General features: G+C 33.0%; 1 protein-coding gene across 1 annotated transcript in view; it reads right to left on the bottom strand.

The window, feature by feature from the left end:
- LOC134839029 (Na(+)/citrate cotransporter-like) overlaps window positions 1-27,159 on the bottom strand; it is a 54,652-nt gene that overhangs the window by 13,575 nt on the left and 13,918 nt on the right. Inside the window, exon 8 of the mRNA XM_063854425.1 lies at window positions 26,598-26,724. Coding sequence (XP_063710495.1) covers window positions 26,598-26,724 — 127 coding nt within the window. The remainder of the gene's footprint in view (window positions 1-26,597; window positions 26,725-27,159) is intronic.

Raw genomic sequence — 27,159 nt, 5'->3', positions numbered from 1 at the left:
AACATTAGTCCTAAAAGCATATTCACTCAAAACCCATTTTATAAAAAATACAAAAAGATGACAGAAATCTTAGTGATGACTCTATCACCTCAATTACGAAAAATAGCAATAAAAAAGAGAGCATCACATCCTTCCTCAATCCGAGAACCAGTTTTAGACTTTACAAATTTTTAGGTAAACTAGAACTAGCAGAAACTACTATGAAATAAGAAGAAACAGAAAACCTAAAGCTACAATATCTAAACAACATCCAAACTACTACTTCACAGATAAACAATATCAACGACTCTGATACAGAATTATCAGAAAAAAGCAATGAAATCTTAAACATCTATGAGAAAAACCCTAATTTTAAAGATAAACCATCATTCAAAAAAAGGTGCAATTATTGCCGAAGATAAAGACACAGCCTTGCCGAATGCAGACAAAAACAACAAGACAATCAAAATAAACCACAAAAGTATAGAGAACCAAATAAATCATTTCATCAGTACATAAAAAAAAGATCAAAATTTACCCAACAAAAACATTCATAGTAATAATAGTTCAGGAAAACCACTTCCAAATAACTCAATTTACTGTAGACAACAATCATTTTATATTCCGAATTATCGAGGACGATCACCAAGCTAAAGAAATTCACGAAATTTCTCACAAAACAGATATAGTCGATCAAACAGTCGAAATCATCAGTATCGAAATAACTAGTCAAGATCAAATTCAAACCGACCTGAATTTTCGTTTGATACCAGTTCCCATTCAAGTTCGAGAAATAGATATTATTCAAATGATCGATCTAGAAACTCTTTATATAATAGCAATAGAAATTATTCCAAAGATAGGAATAGAAACTATTCAAATGATCGAAATCATAAATATCAAAATAATAGATCACGCGATAATTCCAACAACCGATTAAACTATCAAAGATAAAAATTTAATAACTATCAAATTAGATCACGCGACAATTCACAGAACAGAAATTTAAGTTATAAAAACAGACAAAGAAACTACTCTCAATAGGAATAACACACGTTATCAAAATTCACAACAAAATTATAGAAGTAGTACACCTAAACATCCAAGGCAAATCAATAAAGCACAAACAACTGAAGAACTTCAACCGAATCCCCCTGGTATTGATAATACGAAAAGCCCAGAATTGTAATTAATTCACATAAAATGCGAATCCACAGACAGTGAAAGTGAAACAGACAATGCAATTTCAGTTAATATGATACATGTTGAAAATGACTACGAACCTATTATATACGAACAACCAATACATTCTCATATCTATCAAAATCATAATCACTTCCTTTTAAATTATTATAAAAGACCTATAAGCAGTAACAAAACAATAGAAAAAATAGTAGAAGAATTAACAGAAGAAAAAACCACAGAATGTTCGAGCACAAATAACATTTACCAAAATATACCTAAAGAAACGCAATTACAAAAATAAAAAATTTGGGCAATCCCACTCCTTTTAGAAAGTCCAACATGCAAAGAACTTCAAATACCAGAACTTGAATTTGATTTTTTAATAGATTCCGGAGCGGAATCAAACATCATTAACCTCCCCATTTGGAATGAAATAAAAATTTTACATCCAAAATTATTACCCTTCAAAACAACAGGCAGGCTAGCAACAGCACAAGGATCAACCTTAACAAATTATGGAAAAATCCAACTTTTTCTTGTTCCCACTCGAACAATGGAACATAATAAACTTTCGAGCAAACCATTTAAACAAACCTTCCATATCGCAGATATAAAACATAATATCATTGGAATCCCATTTTTTACTAAATATATACCAACTATGAATTACTCAAACAGCAGAATCCATTTATAAGATAAATGCACAAGAAATAAAAACACAGCTTCAACTTTTTTTCAAAGCATGAACAAACAACCACCATTTTTCTCCAAATTTTACCCTATATACAATCAGGAACGGAAACACCTGAAACCACTAGCAGATTATATTTATAACTTCTCGATCAAACAAGTTCACCAACACGATAAAGAACAAAAAACACAACATCTCTATATGTCTGACCTTGAATTCAGACCAATTCATAAATTTTTCCGAGTAACATTTTCATCTATCAAATACATGAAAAACTCAAACTCAGACATGATTTCCTTACATGTATATAACAATTTTCCATATAAAATAACACTACCTCTAGGGTTCTTAGGTTATTGTGAAACTAACACAACACTTTCTCCCACAAAAGAAGTAGCGTACAGAGTAAATATTATTTTACAACTATTAGATATATGTCAATCAACAATTCTTGACGAACAATTATCGATAAAAAATACAATAAGCAATGGAAAACGAAACACAGACTATTTCACGAAAACACCTTACTTTGAACTAACGTTTCAAATATCAAAATACACAGAAGAACAACTAAAATTTTTAACAAATTTCAATTTTCAACACTCTCAGATAACACAAAAAAATTTGAACAATTAGCTGATTTACTTTTGAAATACCCAAAAGTTTACGCAACTTCTAAATTTGATGTTGGAAAAGTAAGTTCACCACTATATTTACCTCTAAAACCTGATGCAGTTTTCAAATAAACGAGCAAGTAAAGTCCCAATTCATTTACAAGACAAAATTAACCAATTACTGGACATACTAGAACAATATGAAATCATTTCTTCAGTAAATAAAGAAGAACAGCCAAAAGGTAACACATTTATATACCCCGTTATCATTTTAGCAAAAGGAGATTCATTGAAAATATTTCTAGATACAAGATACCTCAATTCACTCATTGATGAATCTAAATGTAATTGGCCTATTGAACCAATTCAAGTAGTTCTCACAAAAATAAACGGTAAATATTTCACAACAGCAGATATGAATAGTACATATAAACAAATGCCATTAAACGAACAATCACGACAATTAACACAATTCGTTATTGGAAATCAGCAATATGAATTCAATAGATTATTCTATGGAATTTCCATAGGACCAGCAGCATTCTCAGCATTCATGAGTAAAATTTTCCGAACACTCATACTCAATAAAAAAGCAATCACATATTTAGACGATGTTTTTATGCAATCACAAACCACAGACGAATATTCATTGTCTTAGAAAAATATCATCAGATATTAATACACGAAAACATGCAAGCAGCCCCGGATATATTCCATTGTTTTCTAACACGTGTAAAAGTTCTTGGAATTATAGAAACAAACACAATGACTCCATTAAAATCTCGCATAGATGCAATCCAAAAACTTCAACCACCGTCCAGAAAAAAAGAAAATACAAAATACGAGAATGCACAGGCATAATATATACACTCACAAAAAAATGAATTTTTAATACTTGGATCAAAACATCCAACAGTTTTATTTACAGATCATAAACCCATAAGTTTCCTTTATACACAAAAATCAAACCCAAACCATGGAGTTTATAGATTTCAACTAATTTTAATGAAGTTCTCAAACCTAACCATAGTTTGGGCAGCAGGAAAAAACCTCGCACTACCCAATATATTAGTAGAAATACACCACCTGATTTATTAACAAGGAAAACAACAGTCGAAACACCACAAAATATTTATTTTTTCCTTGCAAAAGATGAAACTTCACCAAGATTACAATCCAAATATGCAGTAAAAACTGATATAGACCAATCATAGATTAATAATCTACATTATTTTCCACCATAACTAGATTGTCAAAACAATCACTACGAAGTAGATCTACTAGGAAAATCTACATTTAAACCATTAACATATTCATCATGGATTAAATACAATAAACAGCAAAAACCAATCAAACAAAACTCATACAAAACAGATCTGTTCCCTTTAATAGAAAAAGAAAACCTAAGTGATGGTATAAATTTATCAGGCCCACCAAATAAAGAATCAAAATATACAATAAACCAAGTCTTTAACCTCCATGACCCTCTAGATACAATACCTCTATCAAAAATTGAAATTGAAAACATTTTCCTTCCAATAAAAAAAAAATAACACTTGAATTATTACAGAAACATCAAAAACTTGACCCGGTTAATAGACAATTAAAATCTTGGCACAAATATAAAACCAAACCAATTAAAGCCGATATCACCATTCTAGGAAAAAAACCCTTCTTAGATATTTCAGAAAATTTAATAATACCTCTATCAACGAGAATAAAGATATTTTAGAATACCGAACATCTGATCTCAAAGTATATTGTCTACCTTTAAGTATGGTGCTTATAGCTTTTCATACTGCCCACTCATTACACACCAAAGGACACTCAGGATCAGAAAAAAACATACTCCAATTTCAAACAAAATTTTTACTTTCCAAATGCACCAATTTGGATTAAAGTATTATGCAAAGATTGCATAACAAGCCAATTAAACAAACCATACCAAAACCAAAAACAAATAGCAGAAAAACAAGATTTTAAAGGACAAAGTCTATACTTCAATCACAGAATTTCATTTGATACAAAAGGACCAATATCACCATCCTCAGAAGGAAACTCACATTTAATGGTCATAGACGACGCATTTACACACTACGTTGCACTTAACCCACTACCCCATTCTAATGCTCATTATGCATATACAACAGTTTATGAACTCTGAATAGCAAAATTCGGATTACCCGAAATCCTTGTTACAGACAATGGCACTGAACTTATAAACAACGAAATTATCACACTATGCCACTTATACAATTTTAAACACAAACCACGTACATCTCATGCACCTTGGACTAATGGATTAGTCGAAGGCATGAACCTTTCATTACAAGAATATATCAGATGTATCTTTAACGGAAATGACACACGATATACTGAATGGTCAACACATGTAAAACTATTCCCCTTATCTCATAAATCACAAATCACAACACTTTTAGGACTGTCACCCTATGAAATGAGTTTCAGTCAAAAACCACGAAAACCGATAATGTTCACAGCAAATTATTTAAAAAATACGCAAGGTTACTGTCAACCAAACAAAGATTTAATTTGTTATAATCTACCCTTACATACCCATGATGAACACCATTTTCATCATCCACAAATTTTAAAATTAGCTTCCGGTACACATACCGAATGGATTTTAAATAGAGATAAAAAACACAATGAATTACACCAAAAAGTAACAAAGAAATTGTTACAAAGGCAAAATATAAACAACTAAATTATTTCACGCTTCATGCCAGCCACCGATTTAAAAATTGGAACGTTGTTTTAATACCCAATTTTAATACACAAAAAGGAATATCCAAAAAACTACAACCACTTCGAAAAAGACCATACCAAATATTTGATAACCCTACTGAAGTAACATACAAACTTACTGATTCTAGCAAAAAAGAAATCATTCAACAACGAAACAATCTTTTACCTTATTATCCGAAAGAGTACGCTCTTCGCGAACTGACTCAATTATATTCCTCTACAGGACTCAAAGTTTTCTAAAATAACTCTGATGAACAAAATAAAAAAGAACTTAACAAACAAACATCTAAAATTTTAATCATAAAAAGATAACTCAAACAGAAAGAAAAAATCAAAACTAAGAAGACAAAATTCTACCACAAGTACAAAAAGAAAAACTTCCACATAGACAATCATCGCGATTTCGAAATCAGCCACGAAAAGATTATAAACATTCATTCCACAATCTAAAATATTAAAGAAAGTTAAATTTCAGAAAACCACTCTAAAATTAATTAATATTTTCCCCTCTTGAAAGACCTTTTCATAATCCGTACATTTTCTCAAAATTCATGCTGAAAAGCACTTGAACGAACTAGTTCAAATTCAACCAAAAAGAACCTTTTGGAGTCATCACCTCATTTTTGACACGGCCTCTTTAGTCGACAAACAATCACCTTCAAGCAAATCTCTAACTATAACTAAAAAACTTCTAAGTCAGAAATAAGCAAACCGCTAAAAATTGACACCTGAAATAAACAAAGTCTCAATATTACAACCTTCCCCCTATCAAGTAGAACAAAGATCAACAATATTGTCCCAACTTAGATCTCAAAACACCCTCAAGAAAAAATTTTAAATTATCCTAAAGAACAAAATGGACATGATCATTTAGCCTAATGAACAAATATCTCTTAGATACCCCCAATCATCCAATAAATAACAACAAAACTAGGAAGATCCTTAAGAGCCTTCAGAACTTCCCTTCACCACAAATTGCCGAAACCCAACCCACTTGTCAAAAAACCAATAAAGAATCCGACCACATGCAATAAAATTAATTTGACGGAATGAATCATTTCTTCAATTGATTTTTTCAAAAAACAGTCAGCCATATTCAAGATATACTTTCAAACTTTTTTTCAATAATTTCAATTTTTTTCAAACTCTGTATAATCCTAATAGCCGATACCCTAGAAATATTCATCCTCCTCCTGATAATTTTTGCAATTTTTTCATCATTTTCTATTCTCTAGTCCAAACCTACATTAGTTTGTCAAAAACCCTTGACCACCTCTTCAGGTACGATTTTTTAATAACTATCTAAATGTTCCAACATCTATTCAGTAGGACAGATGTTTATCTTCTTTTTATGATATTTCTCCCATTTCTGACATCCCTCATAATGACAATATGCAAATGTTTAAAAAAAGCATTCACATTTTTTGCATTAGCAACGATATTTTTAATCTTTTTCATCGAAGAATATTTCAATAAACAAAAATTTCTTCGTGAATAAATAATTTTGAAAAATTTTCCAAAATTGCTAATCAACAACCCCCACACAGGTCCCCACCAACAGCATCCCAAGAACCTCCAACAACACCAACAAATAATCAAACAAAAAAACCCCCAATCATCAACACGCATCTCTTTTCAAGACAATCCATATAATTTGAAGAGAGACACTTACGATCGTCCGAACCACCAGAACCAGTGATTTGCCAAGCACCTCTAAGCAAACCCCATTATGAACCAGTATATAATATATACCCCACTCTCCAACAAGATCATAATATAGCAAGACACCAAGGTCAAAATCAAAACACGCTCGAAATAAACAGACAAATTATACATCCAAGACGAAATAGAAATTTGCAAACCCCCAGAGTTCAATTCAATGCCTCATTCACCAATAGCAAATCTTATAGACCTCTACACTAGTACAATTCAAAGTACTCCCCAGACCGCATCACAACAAAATACATCAAACATCTCATCAAATTTTTTAGGTTCAACCCCTACATCTGAAACAATTCAAGAAAATCCTTTTAACCCCCCAGCTACTACAGAACAACTCCCATATTGGATGACACAAGTTTTCACTCAGAGTGAACCAATTTTAGTAAACGATCCAATAGACGTTTCATCTGACACACCTTTGTCACTACCAAAAACACTTTCACTCCCCTCAACCCCTTCCTTAAGTCAAATCTCACCAACACCATTTCCTCTAAATTTTCATACAAATCTTGCCGCTAGATATCGAGAACATTCAACCAATAACATACCCCTACGATTAGACAGGAATACATTCGTAGCACCCCCTCCATTAACTGGGCACTAAACAGATTACAATACCGACAATATATCCAAAAAGATATACAAGAACATAAGAAACAATTACTTACACAGGATAATCTGACACTGAAATTTGAAATCACAGTGAGACTAAATAATATAACTCACCATTCCTTACCCCTAGCCCCTCAAATATAACAGCTCAATTTTAACCATCCCCATTTATAACCACAGAAATCATCTACAAATACGATAGGTACACAAAAAAGACAATTGGATATATAACTTTTATAATCCATACTGAGGACTATTATACACATGTATCTTCTAAAGATACTAATTTTCCAGAACCTTCTCTTCTTAGTTTCTCAGAACCCGATCATAACAATCTTTCCCCCCGAACAGGACCCCAGGATTTACTAGTCACACACTATCAGACTCCCTTGCAAAAATGACCAAGGATACTGCGATCCTACTACACGAACACAAACAACAGTTGTTTGGTTTCCTGAAGACACATGTACCACATTTCAAGTAGCAAAAAACTTAAACCCTGAAAAAATCAGACAGAGTAATTATAAATTTAGAAACATTATTAATATAGAAATTAAATTGACACGTTTCCAAATTTACCCAGAAACGGAACTTGCATGTAAATACAACAAACCACTTTATAAAACGCAATATTCAGAAAATCTTGTCCATTACGAACAAGGTTTCAACAAGAATACAGGAAAAACAATCATAAATCCCCATGCAGCACATCACCCAACTAGCGACGAAAATTCATACATCCCAGTACACCTCCTAAAAACACAGGAAACACTGGTGGAAAAATAAAACCACAAGACAAAGACAGTACACGTTTACAAGAACTATCACTTATGAACAACACACATTTTGGCGCAATTTATTATGACAAACACCTAGACAAGAAACTAGACTATACAATAAATAGAATTTTTCAAGAAATGTCTTTAACAGAACTTGAAACACTTCATCAATTATGCGAACTTGAAACAACACAAATTCTACAATCACTTGCACTAGCAGTCTTCAAAATCCCTTATGCAGGAGATTTATTGTCAGGTAACAGATCAAATTTTATTGACTACGAGTATTCCATCGATCACTACGGCCATCACATCCAAAGACCAAACGAAGACACCTTTCTGAACGACGATAAGTTTGCTAACCCAAAACTAACAGAAAAATTTTTCATTAAAACACCATACGTTTTCACCCTCAAAACTTTAGATAAAAATACGACCAAGTTATTTCAGCAGTACTTCGTGATATTCAAGCCTATGATTCATATTTTAACAAATTTAACAACTTCTCACTAACCTTTCCTTTCCTCACACCCAAAAATCGTGATTTGCACTGTTCACGCGACATCATGTTACGAACTAAACAGACACACACTTATACTTACTATAACTTCATCCAACAACCTTACACTCATAATACACCAGCACGACAAATTCACCACAGATATCATTACATTAACTCCAAATATACCTCACCATTTTTCTTAACTTCACTGATTGTAATAACGATACTAACCTAAAAGGCATCCTCCGCAATTATGATCTCATCAACCAGGTGTATATATTCTGTCTCTTAACCAAAACCTTGAACGTAGACGAATCCCGCCCACTAATCGTCCCCAAAGAATTCCTACAACCCGTTGAAATCCCGATACTACAATTCATCCATAACACTTGATATAACCATAAACTTTTTACCCTCATCCAAACACACCTTCTGAACTCTCACCTAGCACTGAAGAGCATAAAATCATTAAAGCACTCGAACTGCTTTGGCAAATTCTCCAAACTAAATAAATCATTCATTTGATAGCTAAATTACTAACATCATAAGAAATCATCCACGACGTTTTACCCCACGGATTCTTCGCAGACAAATAAGGTAAAATAAATTAAATAAATTAGACTAACTAATTAGAACAAAAACTAACCATTCTCGATAAAGTTTTTCTCTTTTTCTCTAGTCTTCACAGGCACAACCATCAATCATCTACAAAAAAGAAAAATAAAATAATAAAAAACAGAAAACTTTTTTCTAGAATCATAAACTTATTTTGACCAAATGCAATAAATGAAGCAGTAAAATTTACCCCAAAACAGCAATAAATTGATATATAAACTCTTTTCCCATATGCAGTCAAAATTTTTAAAATGAAAATAAATTAATAATTTCAATCCTCCCAAATAAAGCCGTAAAATTAATAATTTAAAAGTAGTAAATTAATAAAAGTTGCCTATAAAATTAAAGCAGTGCTAACCTTTGCAAAGACGCTTCTTTATAGTTTTAAATATTCACTCGCCCACAATCCTATCCACAATCGCAGAACTCGCCCACGAAAAAATGTTTAAAGTAATGAATTAAAGTTTTAACTTTCACTGATAACAACTCTAACCAGTTTTAACACAATTCAAAACCAAAAAAACCCAACGTTTCAGCAAACAGTTATACAATCCACGGCAAAACCCTCGGTTGCTCAAAAGTATTCACAAATGGATAACCAAACGTTTCTACCAGTAACAAAACCATCATATAAACAAAAAATAAATTATCAAAAAATAATTTCGCAGAACATAATTATAAATATGTAAATAGATCAAAAACAACAAAACCTTCGAATATGAATAATCAAAACTACTCATATTCACAAAGTCAAAGTATACCACAACCATCCTCAAACTCAGTAAACTTTAATGATCAACCACGATCTTTACAAGATCAAAGTGAAAATTAGCCATTTTTTAACAAAATAAAAATAATACAAATAGATACCATAATAGAAATCAACCTCCTTATTAAACAGCTAGTTGTTTTCCATCAGATGATGAGGAAAATTTTGATCAAATTCTTCAACGATTTTAATTAAGCCAAAGACCTCGTTCTTACAGTATTGATCAACCAAATGTTTTCGAACCATTTACACGAGTTGAACAAATAAGACAACCTAAAAACACTCCAACATCATACAATAATATTTTTCAATCACAAAACCCAGTCAATACATACTCTTACCAACCAACTCAAATTCATAACGAAATCTCACTGCCATGTTATTTACAACAACATGGAATAACAAAAAGTCAACATACAAACTTTTCGCAAATGCCAAATGCCGCAGAATCACTACAAATGACTATGAATCCATACCTAATGGTTGGATCATCAATATCATCGAATAAGCCACTAATGGTATTTGCATGCACAGATCTCTGAATACTCTGTAGAAAAATATCTAAACGCAGTCACAGCAAATTTGATTTTGAATATGAACCTGAACCAGTAAATACGCCGCTTCATCAAAATTGGATACATAGACGCACAGCCTTAATTCAAACCACACTTGACGGCGCAGCCCAAAAATGATTTTCAGTTTTACCTATATAATTTAAATCAGATTGGAAAAGATTCGCACAAGAATTCTCAAAACGTTTGATTCTGAAAGAAACAAACAACATCAAAGAGTTTCATGCAATGAAATTCGAAGACTACCAAATGAAACAAATAAAGAACTTGCAGTAAGCATTGAAACATTAGTCCTAAAAGCATATTCACTCAAAACCCATTTTATAAAAAATACAAAAAGATGAAAGAAATCTTAGTGATGACTCTATCACCTCAATTACGAAAAATAGCAATAAAAAAGAGAGCATCACATCCTTCCTCAATCCGAGAACCAGTTTTAGACTTTACAAATTTTTAGGTAAACTAGAACTAGCAGAAACTACTATGAAATAAGAAGAAACAGAAAACCTAAAGCTACAATATCTAAACAACATCCAAACTACTACTTCACAGATAAACAATATCAACGACTCTGATACAGAATTATCAGAAAAAAGCAATGAAATCTTAAACATCTATGAGAAAAACCCTAATTTTAAAGATAAACCATCATTCAAAAAAAGGTGCAATTATTGCCGAAGATAAAGACACAGCCTTGCCGAATGCAGACAAAAACAACAAGACAATCAAAATAAACCACAAAAGTATAGAGAACCAAATAAATCATTTCATCAGTACATAAAAAAAAGATCAAAATTTACCCAACAAAAACATTCATAGTAATAATAGTTCAGGAAAACCACTTCCAAATAACTCAATTTACTGTAGACAACAATCATTTTATATTCCGAATTATCGAGGACGATCACCAAGCTAAAGAAATTCACGAAATTTCTCACAAAACAGATATAGTCGATCAAACAGTCGAAATCATCAGTATCGAAATAACTAGTCAAGATCAAATTCAAACCGACCTGAATTTTCGTTTGATACCAGTTCCCATTCAAGTTCGAGAAATAGATATTATTCAAATGATCGATCTAGAAACTCTTTATATAATAGCAATAGAAATTATTCCAAAGATAGGAATAGAAACTATTCAAATGATCGAAATCATAAATATCAAAATAATAGATCACGCGATAATTCCAACAACCGATTAAACTATCAAAGATAAAAATTTAATAACTATCAAATTAGATCACGCGACAATTCACAGAACAGAAATTTAAGTTATAAAAACAGACAAAGAAACTACTCTCAATAGGAATAACACACGTTATCAAAATTCACAACAAAATTATAGAAGTAGTACACCTAAACATCCAAGGCAAATCAATAAAGCACAAACAACTGAAGAACTTCAACCGAATCCCCCTGGTATTGATAATACGAAAAGCCCAGAATTGTAATTAATTCACATAAAATGCGAATCCACAGACAGTGAAAGTGAAACAGACAATGCAATTTCAGTTAATATGATACATGTTGAAAATGACTACGAACCTATTATATACGAACAACCAATACATTCTCATATCTATCAAAATCATAATCACTTCCTTTTAAATTATTATAAAAGACCTATAAGCAGTAACAAAACAATAGAAAAAATAGTAGAAGAATTAACAGAAGAAAAAACCACAGAATGTTCGAGCACAAATAACATTTACCAAAATATACCTAAAGAAACGCAATTACAAAAATAAAAAATTTGGGCAATCCCACTCCTTTTAGAAAGTCCAACATGCAAAGAACTTCAAATACCAGAACTTGAATTTGATTTTTTAATAGATTCCGGAGCGGAATCAAACATCATTAACCTCCCCATTTGGAATGAAATAAAAATTTTACATCCAAAATTATTACCCTTCAAAACAACAGGCAGGCTAGCAACAGCACAAGGATCAACCTTAACAAATTATGGAAAAATCCAACTTTTTCTTGTTCCCACTCGAACAATGGAACATAATAAACTTTCGAGCAAACCATTTAAACAAACCTTCCATATCGCAGATATAAAACATAATATCATTGGAATCCCATTTTTTACTAAATATATACCAACTATGAATTACTCAAACAGCAGAATCCATTTATAAGATAAATGCACAAGAAATAAAAACACAGCTTCAACTTTTTTTCAAAGCATGAACAAACAACCACCATTTTTCTCCAAATTTTACCCTATATACAATCAGGAACGGAAACACCTGAAACCACTAGCAGATTATATTTATAACTTCTCGATCAAACAAGTTCACCAACACGATAAAGAACAAAAAACACAACATCTCTATATGTCTGACCTTGAATTCAGACCAATTCATAAATTTTTCCGAGTAACATTTTCATCTATCAAATACATGAAAAACTCAAACTCAGACATGATTTCCTTACATGTATATAACAATTTTCCATATAAAATAACACTACCTCTAGGGTTCTTAGGTTATTGTGAAACTAACACAACACTTTCTCCCACAAAAGAAGTAGCGTACAGAGTAAATATTATTTTACAACTATTAGATATATGTCAATCAACAATTCTTGACGAACAATTATCGATAAAAAATACAATAAGCAATGGAAAACGAAACACAGACTATTTCACGAAAACACCTTACTTTGAACTAACGTTTCAAATATCAAAATACACAGAAGAACAACTAAAATTTTTAACAAATTTCAATTTTCAACACTCTCAGATAACACAAAAAAATTTGAACAATTAGCTGATTTACTTTTGAAATACCCAAAAGTTTACGCAACTTCTAAATTTGATGTTGGAAAAGTAAGTTCACCACTATATTTACCTCTAAAACCTGATGCAGTTTTCAAATAAACGAGCAAGTAAAGTCCCAATTCATTTACAAGACAAAATTAACCAATTACTGGACATACTAGAACAATATGAAATCATTTCTTCAGTAAATAAAGAAGAACAGCCAAAAGGTAACACATTTATATACCCCGTTATCATTTTAGCAAAAGGAGATTCATTGAAAATATTTCTAGATACAAGATACCTCAATTCACTCATTGATGAATCTAAATGTAATTGGCCTATTGAACCAATTCAAGTAGTTCTCACAAAAATAAACGGTAAATATTTCACAACAGCAGATATGAATAGTACATATAAACAAATGCCATTAAACGAACAATCACGACAATTAACACAATTCGTTATTGGAAATCAGCAATATGAATTCAATAGATTATTCTATGGAATTTCCATAGGACCAGCAGCATTCTCAGCATTCATGAGTAAAATTTTCCGAACACTCATACTCAATAAAAAAGCAATCACATATTTAGACGATGTTTTTATGCAATCACAAACCACAGACGAATATTCATTGTCTTAGAAAAATATCATCAGATATTAATACACGAAAACATGCAAGCAGCCCCGGATATATTCCATTGTTTTCTAACACGTGTAAAAGTTCTTGGAATTATAGAAACAAACACAATGACTCCATTAAAATCTCGCATAGATGCAATCCAAAAACTTCAACCACCGTCCAGAAAAAAAGAAAATACAAAATACGAGAATGCACAGGCATAATATATACACTCACAAAAAAATGAATTTTTAATACTTGGATCAAAACATCCAACAGTTTTATTTACAGATCATAAACCCATAAGTTTCCTTTATACACAAAAATCAAACCCAAACCATGGAGTTTATAGATTTCAACTAATTTTAATGAAGTTCTCAAACCTAACCATAGTTTGGGCAGCAGGAAAAAACCTCGCACTACCCAATATATTAGTAGAAATACACCACCTGATTTATTAACAAGGAAAACAACAGTCGAAACACCACAAAATATTTATTTTTTCCTTACAAAAGATGAAACTTCACCAAGATTACAATCCAAATATGCAGTAAAAACTGATATAGACCAATCATAGATTAATAATCTACATTATTTTCCACCATAACTAGATTGTCAAAACAATCACTACGAAGTAGATCTACTAGGAAAATCTACATTTAAACCATTAACATATTCATCATGGATTAAATACAATAAACAGCAAAAACCAATCAAACAAAACTCATACAAAACAGATCTGTTCCCTTTAATAGAAAAAGAAAACCTAAGTGATGGTATAAATTTATCAGGCCCACCAAATAAAGAATCAAAATATACAATAAACCAAGTCTTTAACCTCCATGACCCTCTAGATACAATACCTCTATCAAAAATTGAAATTGAAAACATTTTCCTTCCAATAAAAAAAAAATAACACTTGAATTATTACAGAAACATCAAAAACTTGACCCGGTTAATAGACAATTAAAATCTTGGCACAAATATAAAACCAAACCAATTAAAGCCGATATCACCATTCTAGGAAAAAAACCCTTCTTAGATATTTCAGAAAATTTAATAATACCTCTATCAACGAGAATAAAGATATTTTAGAATACCGAACATCTGATCTCAAAGTATATTGTCTACCTTTAAGTATGGTGCTTATAGCTTTTCATACTGCCCACTCATTACACACCAAAGGACACTCAGGATCAGAAAAAAACATACTCCAATTTCAAACAAAATTTTTACTTTCCAAATGCACCAATTTGGATTAAAGTATTATGCAAAGATTGCATAACAAGCCAATTAAACAAACCATACCAAAACCAAAAACAAATAGCAGAAAAACAAGATTTTAAAGGACAAAGTCTATACTTCAATCACAGAATTTCATTTGATACAAAAGGACCAATATCACCATCCTCAGAAGGAAACTCATATTTAATGGTCATAGACGACGCATTTACACACTACGTTGCACTTAACCCACTACCCCATTCTAATGCTCATTATGCATATACAACAGTTTATGAACTCTGAATAGCAAAATTCGGATTACCCGAAATCCTTGTTACAGACAATGGCACTGAACTTATAAACAACGAAATTATCACACTATGCCACTTATACAATTTTAAACACAAACCACGTACATCTCATGCACCTTGGACTAATGGATTAGTCGAAGGCATGAACCTTTCATTACAAGAATATATCAGATGTATCTTTAACGGAAATGACACACGATATACTGAATGGTCAACACATGTAAAACTATTCCCCTTATCTCATAAATCACAAATCACAACACTTTTAGGACTGTCACCCTATGAAATGAGTTTCAGTCAAAAACCACGAAAACCGATAATGTTCACAGCAAATTATTTAAAAAATACGCAAGGTTACTGTCAACCAAACAAAGATTTAATTTGTTATAATCTACCCTTACATACCCATGATGAACACCATTTTCATCATCCACAAATTTTAAAATTAGCTTCCGGTACACATACCGAATGGATTTTAAATAGAGATAAAAAACACAATGAATTACACCAAAAAGTAACAAAGAAATTGTTACAAAGGCAAAATATAAACAACTAAATTATTTCACGCTTCATGCCAGCCACCGATTTAAAAATTGGAACGTTGTTTTAATACCCAATTTTAATACACAAAAAGGAATATCCAAAAAACTACAACCACTTCGAAAAAGACCATACCAAATATTTGATAACCCTACTGAAGTAACATACAAACTTACTGATTCTAGCAAAAAAGAAATCATTCAACAACGAAACAATCTTTTACCTTATTATCCGAAAGAGTACGCTCTTCGCGAACTGACTCAATTATATTCCTCTACAGGACTCAAAGTTTTCTAAAATAACTCTGATGAACAAAATAAAAAAGAACTTAACAAACAAACATCTAAAATTTTAATCATAAAAAGATAACTCAAACAGAAAGAAAAAATCAAAACTAAGAAGACAAAATTCTACCACAAGTACAAAAAGAAAAACTTCCACATAGACAATCATCGCGATTTCGAAATCAGCCACGAAAAGATTATAAACATTCATTCCACAATCTAAAATATTAAAGAAAGTTAAATTTCAGAAAACCACTCTAAAATTAATTAATATTTTCCCCTCTTGAAAGACCTTTTCATAATCCGTACATTTTCTCAAAATTCATGCTGAAAAGCACTTGAACGAACTAGTTCAAATTCAACCAAAAAGAACCTTTCGGAGTCATCACCTCATTTTTGACACGGCCTCTTTAGTCGACAAACAATCACCTTCAAGCAAATCTCTAACTATAACTAAAAAACTTCTAAGTCAGAAATAAGCAAACCGCTAAAAATTGACACCTGAAATAAACAAAGTCTCAATATTACAACCTTCCCCCTATCAAGTAGAACAAAGATCAACAATATTGTCCCAACTTAGATCTCAAAACACCCTCAAGAAAAAATTTTAAATTATCCTAAAGAACAAAATGGACATGATCATTTAGCCTAATGAACAAATATCTCTTAGATACCCCCAATCATCCAATAAATAACAACAAAACTAGGAAGATCCTTAAGAGCCTTCAGAACTTCCCTTCACCACAAATTGCCGAAACCCAACCCACTTGTCAAAAAACCAATAAAGAATCCGACCACATGCAATAAAATTAATTTGACGGAATGAATCATTTCTTCAATTGATTTTTTCAAAAAACAGTCAGCCATATTCAAGATATACTTTCAAACTTTTTTTCAATAATTTCAATTTTTTTCAAACTCTGTATAATCCTAATAGCCGATACCCTAGAAATATTCATCCTCCTCCTGATAATTTTTGCAATTTTTTCATCATTTTCTATTCTCTAGTCCAAACCTATATTAGTTTGTCAAAAACCCTTGACCACCTCTTCAGGTACGATTTTTTAATAACTATCTAAATGTTCCAACATCTATTCAGTAGGACAGATGTTTATCTTCTTTTTATGATATTTCTCCCATTTCTGACATCCCTCATAATGACAATATGCAAATGTTTAAAAAAAGCATTCACATTTTTTGCATTAGCAACGATATTTTTAATCTTTTTCATCGAAGAATATTTCAATAAACAAAAATTTCTTCGTGAATAAATAATTTTGAAAAATTTTCCAAAATTGCTAATCAACAACCCCCACACAGGTCCCCACCAACAGCATCCCAAGAACCTCCAACAACACCAACAAATAATCAAACAAAAAAACCCCCAATCATCAACACGCATCTCTTTTCAAGACAATCCATATAATTTGAAGAGAGACACTTACGATCGTCCGAACCACCAGAACCAGTGATTTGCCAAGCACCTCTAAGCAAACCCCATTATGAACCAGTATATAATATATACCCCACTCTCCAACAAGATCATAATATAGCAAGACACCAAGGTCAAAATCAAAACACGCTCGAAATAAACAGACAAATTATACATCCAAGACGAAATAGAAATTTGCAAACCCCCAGAGTTCAATTCAATGCCTCATTCACCAATAGCAAATCTTATAGACCTCTACACTAGTACAATTCAAAGTACTCCCCAGACCGCATCACAACAAAATACATCAAACATCTCATCAAATTTTTTAGGTTCAACCCCTACATCTGAAACAATTCAAGAAAATCCTTTTAACCCCCCAGCTACTACAGAACAACTCCCATATTGGATGACACAAGTTTTCACTCAGAGTGAACCAATTTTAGTAAACGATCCAATAGACGTTTCATCTGACACACCTTTGTCACTACCAAAAACACTTTCACTCCCCTCAACCCCTTCCTTAAGTCAAATCTCACCAACACCATTTCCTCTAAATTTTCATACAAATCTTGCCGCTAGATATCGAGAACATTCAACCAATAACATACCCCTACGATTAGACAGGAATACATTCGTAGCACCCCCTCCATTAACTGGGCACTAAACAGATTACAATACCGACAATATATCCAAAAAGATATACAAGAACATAAGAAACAATTACTTACACAGGATAATCTGACACTGAAATTTGAAATCACAGTGAGACTAAATAATATAACTCACCATTCCTTACCCCTAGCCCCTCAAATATAACAGCTCAATTTTAACCATCCCCATTTATAACCACAGAAATCATCTACAAATACGATAGGTACACAAAAAAGACAATTGGATATATAACTTTTATAATCCATACTGAGGACTATTATACACATGTATCTTCTAAAGATACTAATTTTCCAGAACCTTCTCTTCTTAGTTTCTCAGAACCCGATCATAACAATCTTTCCCCCCGAACAGGACCCCAGGATTTACTAGTCACACACTATCAGACTCCCTTGCAAAAATGACCAAGGATACTGCGATCCTACTACACGAACACAAACAACAGTTGTTTGGTTTCCTGAAGACACATGTACCACATTTCAAGTAGCAAAAAACTTAAACCCTGAAAAAATCAGACAGAGTAATTATAAATTTAGAAACATTATTAATATAGAAATTAAATTGACACGTTTCCAAATTTACCCAGAAACGGAACTTGCATGTAAATACAACAAACCACTTTATAAAACGCAATATTCAGAAAATCTTGTCCATTACGAACAAGGTTTCAACAAGAATACAGGAAAAACAATCATAAATCCCCATGCAGCACATCACCCAACTAGCGACGAAAATTCATACATCCCAGTACACCTCCTAAAAACACAGGAAACACTGGTGGAAAAATAAAACCACAAGACAAAGACAGTACACGTTTACAAGAACTATCACTTATGAACAACACACATTTTGGCGCAATTTATTATGACAAACACCTAGACAAGAAACTAGACTATACAATAAATAGAATTTTTCAAGAAATGTCTTTAACAGAACTTGAAACACTTCATCAATTATGCGAACTTGAAACAACACAAATTCTACAATCACTTGCACTAGCAGTCTTCAAAATCCCTTATGCAGGAGATTTATTGTCAGGTAACAGATCAAATTTTATTGACTACGAGTATTCCATCGATCACTACGGCCATCACATCCAAAGACCACACGAAGACACCTTTCTGAACGACGATAAGTTTGCTAACCCAAAACTAACAGAAAAATTTTTCATTAAAACACCATACGTTTTCACCCTCAAAACTTTAGATAAAAATACGACCAAGTTATTTCAGCAGTACTTCGTGATATTCAAGCCTATGATTCATATTTTAACAAATTTAACAACTTCTCACTAACCTTTCCTTTCCTCACACCCAAAAATCGTGATTTGCACTGTTCACGCGACATCATGTTACGAACTAAACAGACACACACTTATACTTACTATAACTTCATCCAACAACCTTACACTCATAATACACCAGCACGACAAATTCACCACAGATATCATTACATTAACTCCAAATATACCTCACCATTTTTCTTAACTTCACTGATTGTAATAACGATACTAACCTAAAAGGCATCCTCCGCAATTATGATCTCATCAACCAGGTGTATATATTCTGTCTCTTAACCAAAACCTTGAACGTAGACGAATCCCGCCCACTAATCGTCCCCAAAGAATTCCTACAACCCGTTGAAATCCCGATACTACAATTCATCCATAACACTTGATATAACCATAAACTTTTTACCCTCATCCAAACACACCTTCTGAACTCTCACCTAGCACTGAAGAGCATAAAATCATTAAAGCACTCGAACTGCTTTGGCAAATTCTCCAAACTAAATAAATCATTCATTTGATAGCTAAATTACTAACATCATAAGAAATCATCCACGACGTTTTACCCCACGGATTCTTCGCAGACAAATAAGGTAAAATAAATTAAATAAATTAGACTAACTAATTAGAACAAAAACTAACCATTCTCGATAAAGTTTTTCTCTTTTTCTCTAGTCTTCACAGGCACAACCATCAATCATCTACAAAAAAGAAAAACAAAATAATAAAAAACAGAAAACTTTTTTCTAGAATCATAAACTTATTTTGACCAAATGCAATAAATGAAGCAGTAAAATTTACCCCAAAACAGCAATAAATTGATATATAAACTCTTTTCCCATATGCAGTCAAAATTTTTAAAATGAAAATAAATTAATAATTTCAATCCTCCCAAATAAAGCCGTAAAATTAATAATTTAAAAGTAGTAAATTAATAAAAGTTGCCTATAAAATTAAAGCAGTGCTAACCTTTGCAAAGACGCTTCTTTATAGTTTTAAATATTCACTCGCCCACAATCCTATCCACAATCGCAGAACTCGCCCACGAAAAAATGTTTAAAGTAATGAATTAAAGTTTTAACTTTCACTGATAACAACTCTAACCAGTTTTAACACAATTCAAACTTTCCTTTAACCCGGTTGGAAAGGAGTTATTTAATAATCCAAACTAACCAACGCAGCTTTTTAAACACCACAAACCTAAGAGCATGACTAAGCAAAGAAAACCCACGGTACCCAAACCGGAGTAAAACCAGCTTAGAACTGGACAAATTATTCTTTTGAAGACTACTTTCAAGTCTGAACACAAAAGAACAAAACACAAAAAAGTCGAAAGACAGACCCAAAACAAACAATTTGAGTTTTGAAGAAAAGGACACAACCAAGACAAAAAAGGAAAAAAACCAGTATTAAAAAAGGCACGAAAGGTTGAACACAAAAGGACCCTCCAAAAAAGAGAGCATGAATTTACACTCCACTCCTGGCCTAACCCACCAGAGAGGACGTCCTGAGCATGCTCTATAGCCGGCCTTACCCACCGAGCTACATCCACGCTTTGTGACCCACACTCTATGTTTTTGACGAGAGTTACTCAAGGGTGAGTAGCTCTTAAAAATAACATAACTAAACAAGAACGCTTTTGCGATAAAAATTAATACAAGATCATAACTAAAAACAAAATTAACAAAAATTTGTATATGTAAAAAATACAATGCAGTATATAGATTACAGACAGCCCAAAGACGAGCAGCAAGGATCTTGACAACCCAATCACACTCCAACTACGGAATGGCAAAACACACCCGACATACTGCCTACAGTCTCTACACTCAAAGGATTTAAAGTACGACTTGGCATCGCAGCAAAGGAAACCCATTGCAACCGAACAATGGCCATCTCGATTTTCAAGTATACGTACAGATCCAAGTCACCAGGCACTTCATCCAAGGTCAAACTACATCCCACTTCCAAACGAGATTGGAATGTTGCTATTCTCTAATAAATCAAATCAACACTCATCACAACCGATCAGAAGTCATGATACGATCTCCCGAAACGACCGTGATAACAATCCTTCTTCCTAAACGAAAGAAAAGAATATGCTCGCAACTTCTAAAGAAAGACACCATCATCCATCCTCCACTACAGTAGAACACTGAAGAACTAAAACTCTCTAAACCCCGGATGGGTGGAACCAGATCTAAACTAGAATTTATTATTGGATATTATTCTGATATTTTATCTCTTTTAAATATTGAATACTAACCAATCATGCTCCATCAAACTAACAACCCACTTATTTGTAAGTGCTGAAATTACTTGTAGTTTCAACACCAGAACAATTTGAATTAAGCTTAGAATACAGTTGTTCTCATTCTGGAACTAACTCGCATAAACCGGTGTACACTACATCTATTGAGACTAGGAGATATAAGAGTAAGATTAAGATTGGTATTGGACTAAGAAGTTGCACGAATCTATCCGGCCGAAAATAAGATAGCGTGACGAGCAGACAGTGTACCTTATCTGAAATTTCTCTATGAGTTTACCAAATAACATATACACTCATTATTGCGTTGTTTCATGCTGTCGCCAGTTGGGTAGCCATATCAGATTCTCTATCGAGCTCGATCTCTGGTGTTGTAACATCCCAGGTTGCCCACCATTGAAGATAATGCGCAACCATGCACATCCATGCATGATTTGCATGGAAAATGACTAATCATACGTAGCACATTCGAAAACCCTCAAAATAGCTTTTTTTACGGAGTAAAATAGTAATAAAATGGTTTCTCATCGTTATGCAAGCTGTTGGTAAAATATCAAAAATTTTCACCATGCAAATCATACGTCGCGCCATGCATGGAAACTGTGTTATTTTAACATAAAAATACGTCGGCAATTTTTCATGGCTTCCATGGAACCATGCATGGTGCGACGTATGGTTGCACATTTTGGTCAAACCGGGATTCTCACTTGGCGGGTCGATCACAACATGTTACGAATCGTTGGCTATGATGGTAAGCAAGGTTTTTCAGCCCCATAATTTTGTCCCCAGCGGGATTTCATTTGACGAGTTGTTCCATACAAAAAAGGCTTTTCGTTGCTTGCGCTATGTAAAGCGCTCTTTTTGTGGGTCTCAGCTGACAGTTGATGAACAGAGTTTGATTGTTAATAATAGTAAGGCAAAATGTTTAAGAGGTGATAGGTCAGTAAACTGATGTATCAGTAACCCGAAAGCGGAATGATTAAATCAGAGAACCGAAATTGAAATTAACTGATTGGTAAACCAAAAAAAAAAAATTCAAAGTCGGCGACAATTTGACTTAAACTGATCTAAAAACAATGAAAGTCAATCGCATCCGATAAAATTGAGTTTTTCAACTTTTTCATCAAATTCCTAAAAATTGTTACGCTGGGTGTGCGGCAATTTTTAGGGTCCGAAATGCAATCCAAAGAGAAAGGTTGTTTCTAACCATTTGGCGCCTCCATTAGTATTCCAGGATTTGCAAACTGTTGTCGTTTGCAACAATGAATCGCGATTTAAGACATTCCAGATAAAAATTGATAATTCATCGTTACTGATCCATTGTTGTTCACGTCAGCAAAAACATTACGAGGCCAAACTGTGCACTGGATAGGCGCACAATTTTGTGTCTGTATCTTCCAGGATTCCAGAGACAAAGTCTTTAAACATGTTGAAAATTTGTCGGAACGATCAAAGGAAATGAAAGAACAAAAGAAGAACAAAGGGAGCGTCCTTGTTGCGGAATCCGCTTACAATGCACAAAGTGCACAGTTTGGCCTCGCAATGAAATTTTTAAAAATTTTCTGAAGTAGTCAATCGGATGCTGAATGCGCAATGTCGATAAGCCCCAAAAATTCGCGTGGAGTTTACGGCGCAAAAAAAAAACTAAACTACCCGCACCGAGCCCCCATGGATTCTAATCGATTATAATGGATTCCCGAGACAAAAATAATCGATTATAGTCCATTACGGATGTAAAATTCAGACCACAAAATTGATTATCTAGCCATTATAATCGATTATTTTTGAACAAAAATAATCCATTATAATCCATTATAATCGATTAGTATCCATTATTTTTGTCACTGAAATCGATTAGTTTTGCCAAGATAATCCATTCTAATCGATTATTTTGAAATGAAAATCCATTATAATCCATTATGATGATTATATTCCATTTCATTTTTAGAACTAAATTCGATGATTTTTGCAAAATTTTGCAAATTTTGCGAGAAGTTTGCAGAATTTATGCCCTGTCTTTTACTAAATGCCATGTCTCAACTTCGTCCCCTCGCCCCCTCAAGCTTTTTATCCCCCCTCCCCAACTAAAGGGGCAGGGTAAACTGGAGGGGGGGGGGTAAATGGTGGGAGGGGGTAAACTGGGGGTGGGGCTAGTAAACTGGTGGGTGGTAGTATACTGGGGGCTTAACTGGCTGGGGGAGGGGGGGAGGGGGTTGCTGAACTGGGGGGGGGGGGGGGGGGGGGGAGGGGGGTTGTGGTAAAAAACAGTAAAATGAAGTGTTAAACTGCGATGAATTAGAAAAAGTAGAGACAAACAAAATATAAATTTTTTTCTGAAATGTAACATTTTATGAAACATAACACGTAGCAACTACACTAAACAGGAAACGAAATAACTTCGATCAAAATTTTGAACTTCATGAATAACCCCTCGAAAAAATCCATTATAATCGACTATAATCGACTATAATGGATTTTATTGGGATAAAAATATTAGGATTATAATCCGTTTTTAATGGATTATAATCGATTATTTTGTCATTTTATAGATAATGACCATATTATGACATTATAATCGATTATGATCCATGGGCGCTCGGTGCGGGTAAACAGACGGCCATACAATTTTTGAAATTCCAGGCTGGCACGATCTTTGGTGTGCCTCAAAAATATTTTTTCTAAAAACTTTTCAAAAAAGCCACCTATATGCTGCACTGTTGTCATAGTCCCACAAAAATAAATTTTCAGTAAAGAAAAGCCTAAGCTAACCGAAATTTGTCATTTTCCTTAACAGCAAAGATAACATGAACTTAAACATACGTGCCAAGAATCACTTAAAAAGCCGCAACAATTTATCATTGCAATTTCGGCTATATAGCGCAACCCTACATTATCGTGCAAAACAGCCATTCCTTATTTTTCGTCGAGGTCCTAATGTAGCAAAAGACGTTTTGATAAGTCATCGCTGTCCACTGTTTCAATAAGTTTGTCGAAAACAAGTTTGAGGCTTTTGTTATCGAATTTAGGACATTAGATCAAAAATCCACATTCTTTTTCTTTGTCAGATAAATAATTTGTTATGGTAGCGGTACCGCTAAAACGCCCACAAAACTGGGTTTTACTGTCATTCTCGATCCAAAACTATCATTGCCATACTTCAGGTAAACTCTGTCGACCATTTCTTGTTCATGGTAAAAACATAGTTGTCGTAAGCAACGTTTGCGCCCCTAAACTTCAAAGGTATTATGCGCATTTTTTTTAAAAATTAGGTTATACTGCTATGGAAGTGAAATATTCCTATCATTTGTTTTAAAAATTTTCAAATATGTTCAAATATATTTTGTTGCTTAATTTTCAAATATATTCGTTGTTGCTTTTGATTTAACCTCAATAACTACTTAAATGACGTAACCAGATATATCAGTAATTTTTCGTAATTGTTTCCTATAATTTGATTCACTATTTTTAGAGTTGGTGGCCAAAGTTGATGTCGTGAAATAGGACCAAAGAGGTGACACTTCAATCAGTAAAAGCAGAGGCGGATTTGGGGGGATGAGAATGGCGGACTTCTGTTTTTCAGGGATTTGGCCCTCTCACCAACCAAATGGTCCCCCCTTTGGTATTATTGTATGACATCCATTTAAGGTCGATCAGCCCTAAAATTTTTAAAAGCACCTTTGGCGCCAATGTCTTTCTAATTTTGAAGGGTAGCGTCGACAGTGCGAAACTGATTCCCTGGTGTTGTTACTGACTTCGTGGTGTTGTTACTCCAGTTACTTCTAGAGACTTTCTGGTCCTTATAAATTCATTAAAGGATTGGGAAGAAGTTCTCGTCTTTTAATTTGTCGCGCAAAGTAGACTTGTCACGGAAACCGCAACATGGCTACTTTACTTTCCATAAACAAATAGCTAAAACACTGTACCAATCGAAACAGCTCAAAAAATATGCGAATTTGCGAAATCCGCATCAGTATTTCGGAAGCCAGGACAGTTTATGGAATCCACAAATAATTAATAGAATAAAGGTGTAGTAAAACTGATCTGTTGCAAAATCCGCAACTTTAAGCGGAATCCGAACTTTGTTTAAGGATTCCAGTAACATATATTTTAAATTAAATCTATTTTCGTGGGTCATCAGCAAGACTGTCCAACAGTTCAAACACATTAATTGTCAACAGTTTGAACTCACAAGCCAAATCTCAAATACTGAAAGAATGATAAGATTTTCGATCTCAAGTACGGAAAGAATGAACACTTTCTGACAAAATTTACGTAACAGGTATTTGTACGGGGAATCCACGGAAATTTTTATTACGCAATTTAAGATGCCTCAAATATTCAAAGCAACAAATTTGCTAAAAATGTGTGGGAACTTATACCAGGTGAGTATGGTTTTGTCCTCTGATTTGTTCTGTGAGAAGGAGGGACTAGCGAAGAGGACAAAGACGATGACCATCACCACCGAGGCATCCGAGATCTTACTCAGCCCCAACAAGTCAGCCCAGCCTGAAATAAAAACATGAAACAATTTAAAAACCAGTGTACAAAAACCAGTGCAAAAAACTAGATGCAAATCAGTTATCATTGCAAATAATTTGATGCAAACTAGATGAAAAAATTTGAATTTTTGAAATTAATTTCTCAAGTGTGATTGAACCTGCTAGTGATAAATCCGCAAATTATGTAACTTTTTAAAGGCATACTAATCCGCTATTTATCTCATAGAAGCTGAAACCGCTCATTTCGAATAAAAACAGATATGTTTTCTAAAATATCAATTTCGAACGTGTTTTGTTATTAATTCATGGTTTCTATTGCTTTTTCAAAAACGGAGCGAATTAAGGAAAGTGGAAAAAAAATCCATTTTAATGTGATTTTCTACTTATTACAATGGAATTATAATGGATTTCAAATTAATTAGAATTCATTTTAAAACAAAGC

Source organism: Symsagittifera roscoffensis, chromosome 2 (genome assembly GCF_963678635.1).
Source record: "Symsagittifera roscoffensis chromosome 2, txSymRosc1.1, whole genome shotgun sequence".
In the NCBI taxonomy this organism is placed as follows: Eukaryota; Metazoa; Xenacoelomorpha; order Acoela; family Convolutidae; genus Symsagittifera; species Symsagittifera roscoffensis.
The sequence above is the reverse complement of the archived record's forward strand: the minus strand, read 5'-3'. Positions and strand labels throughout refer to the sequence as shown.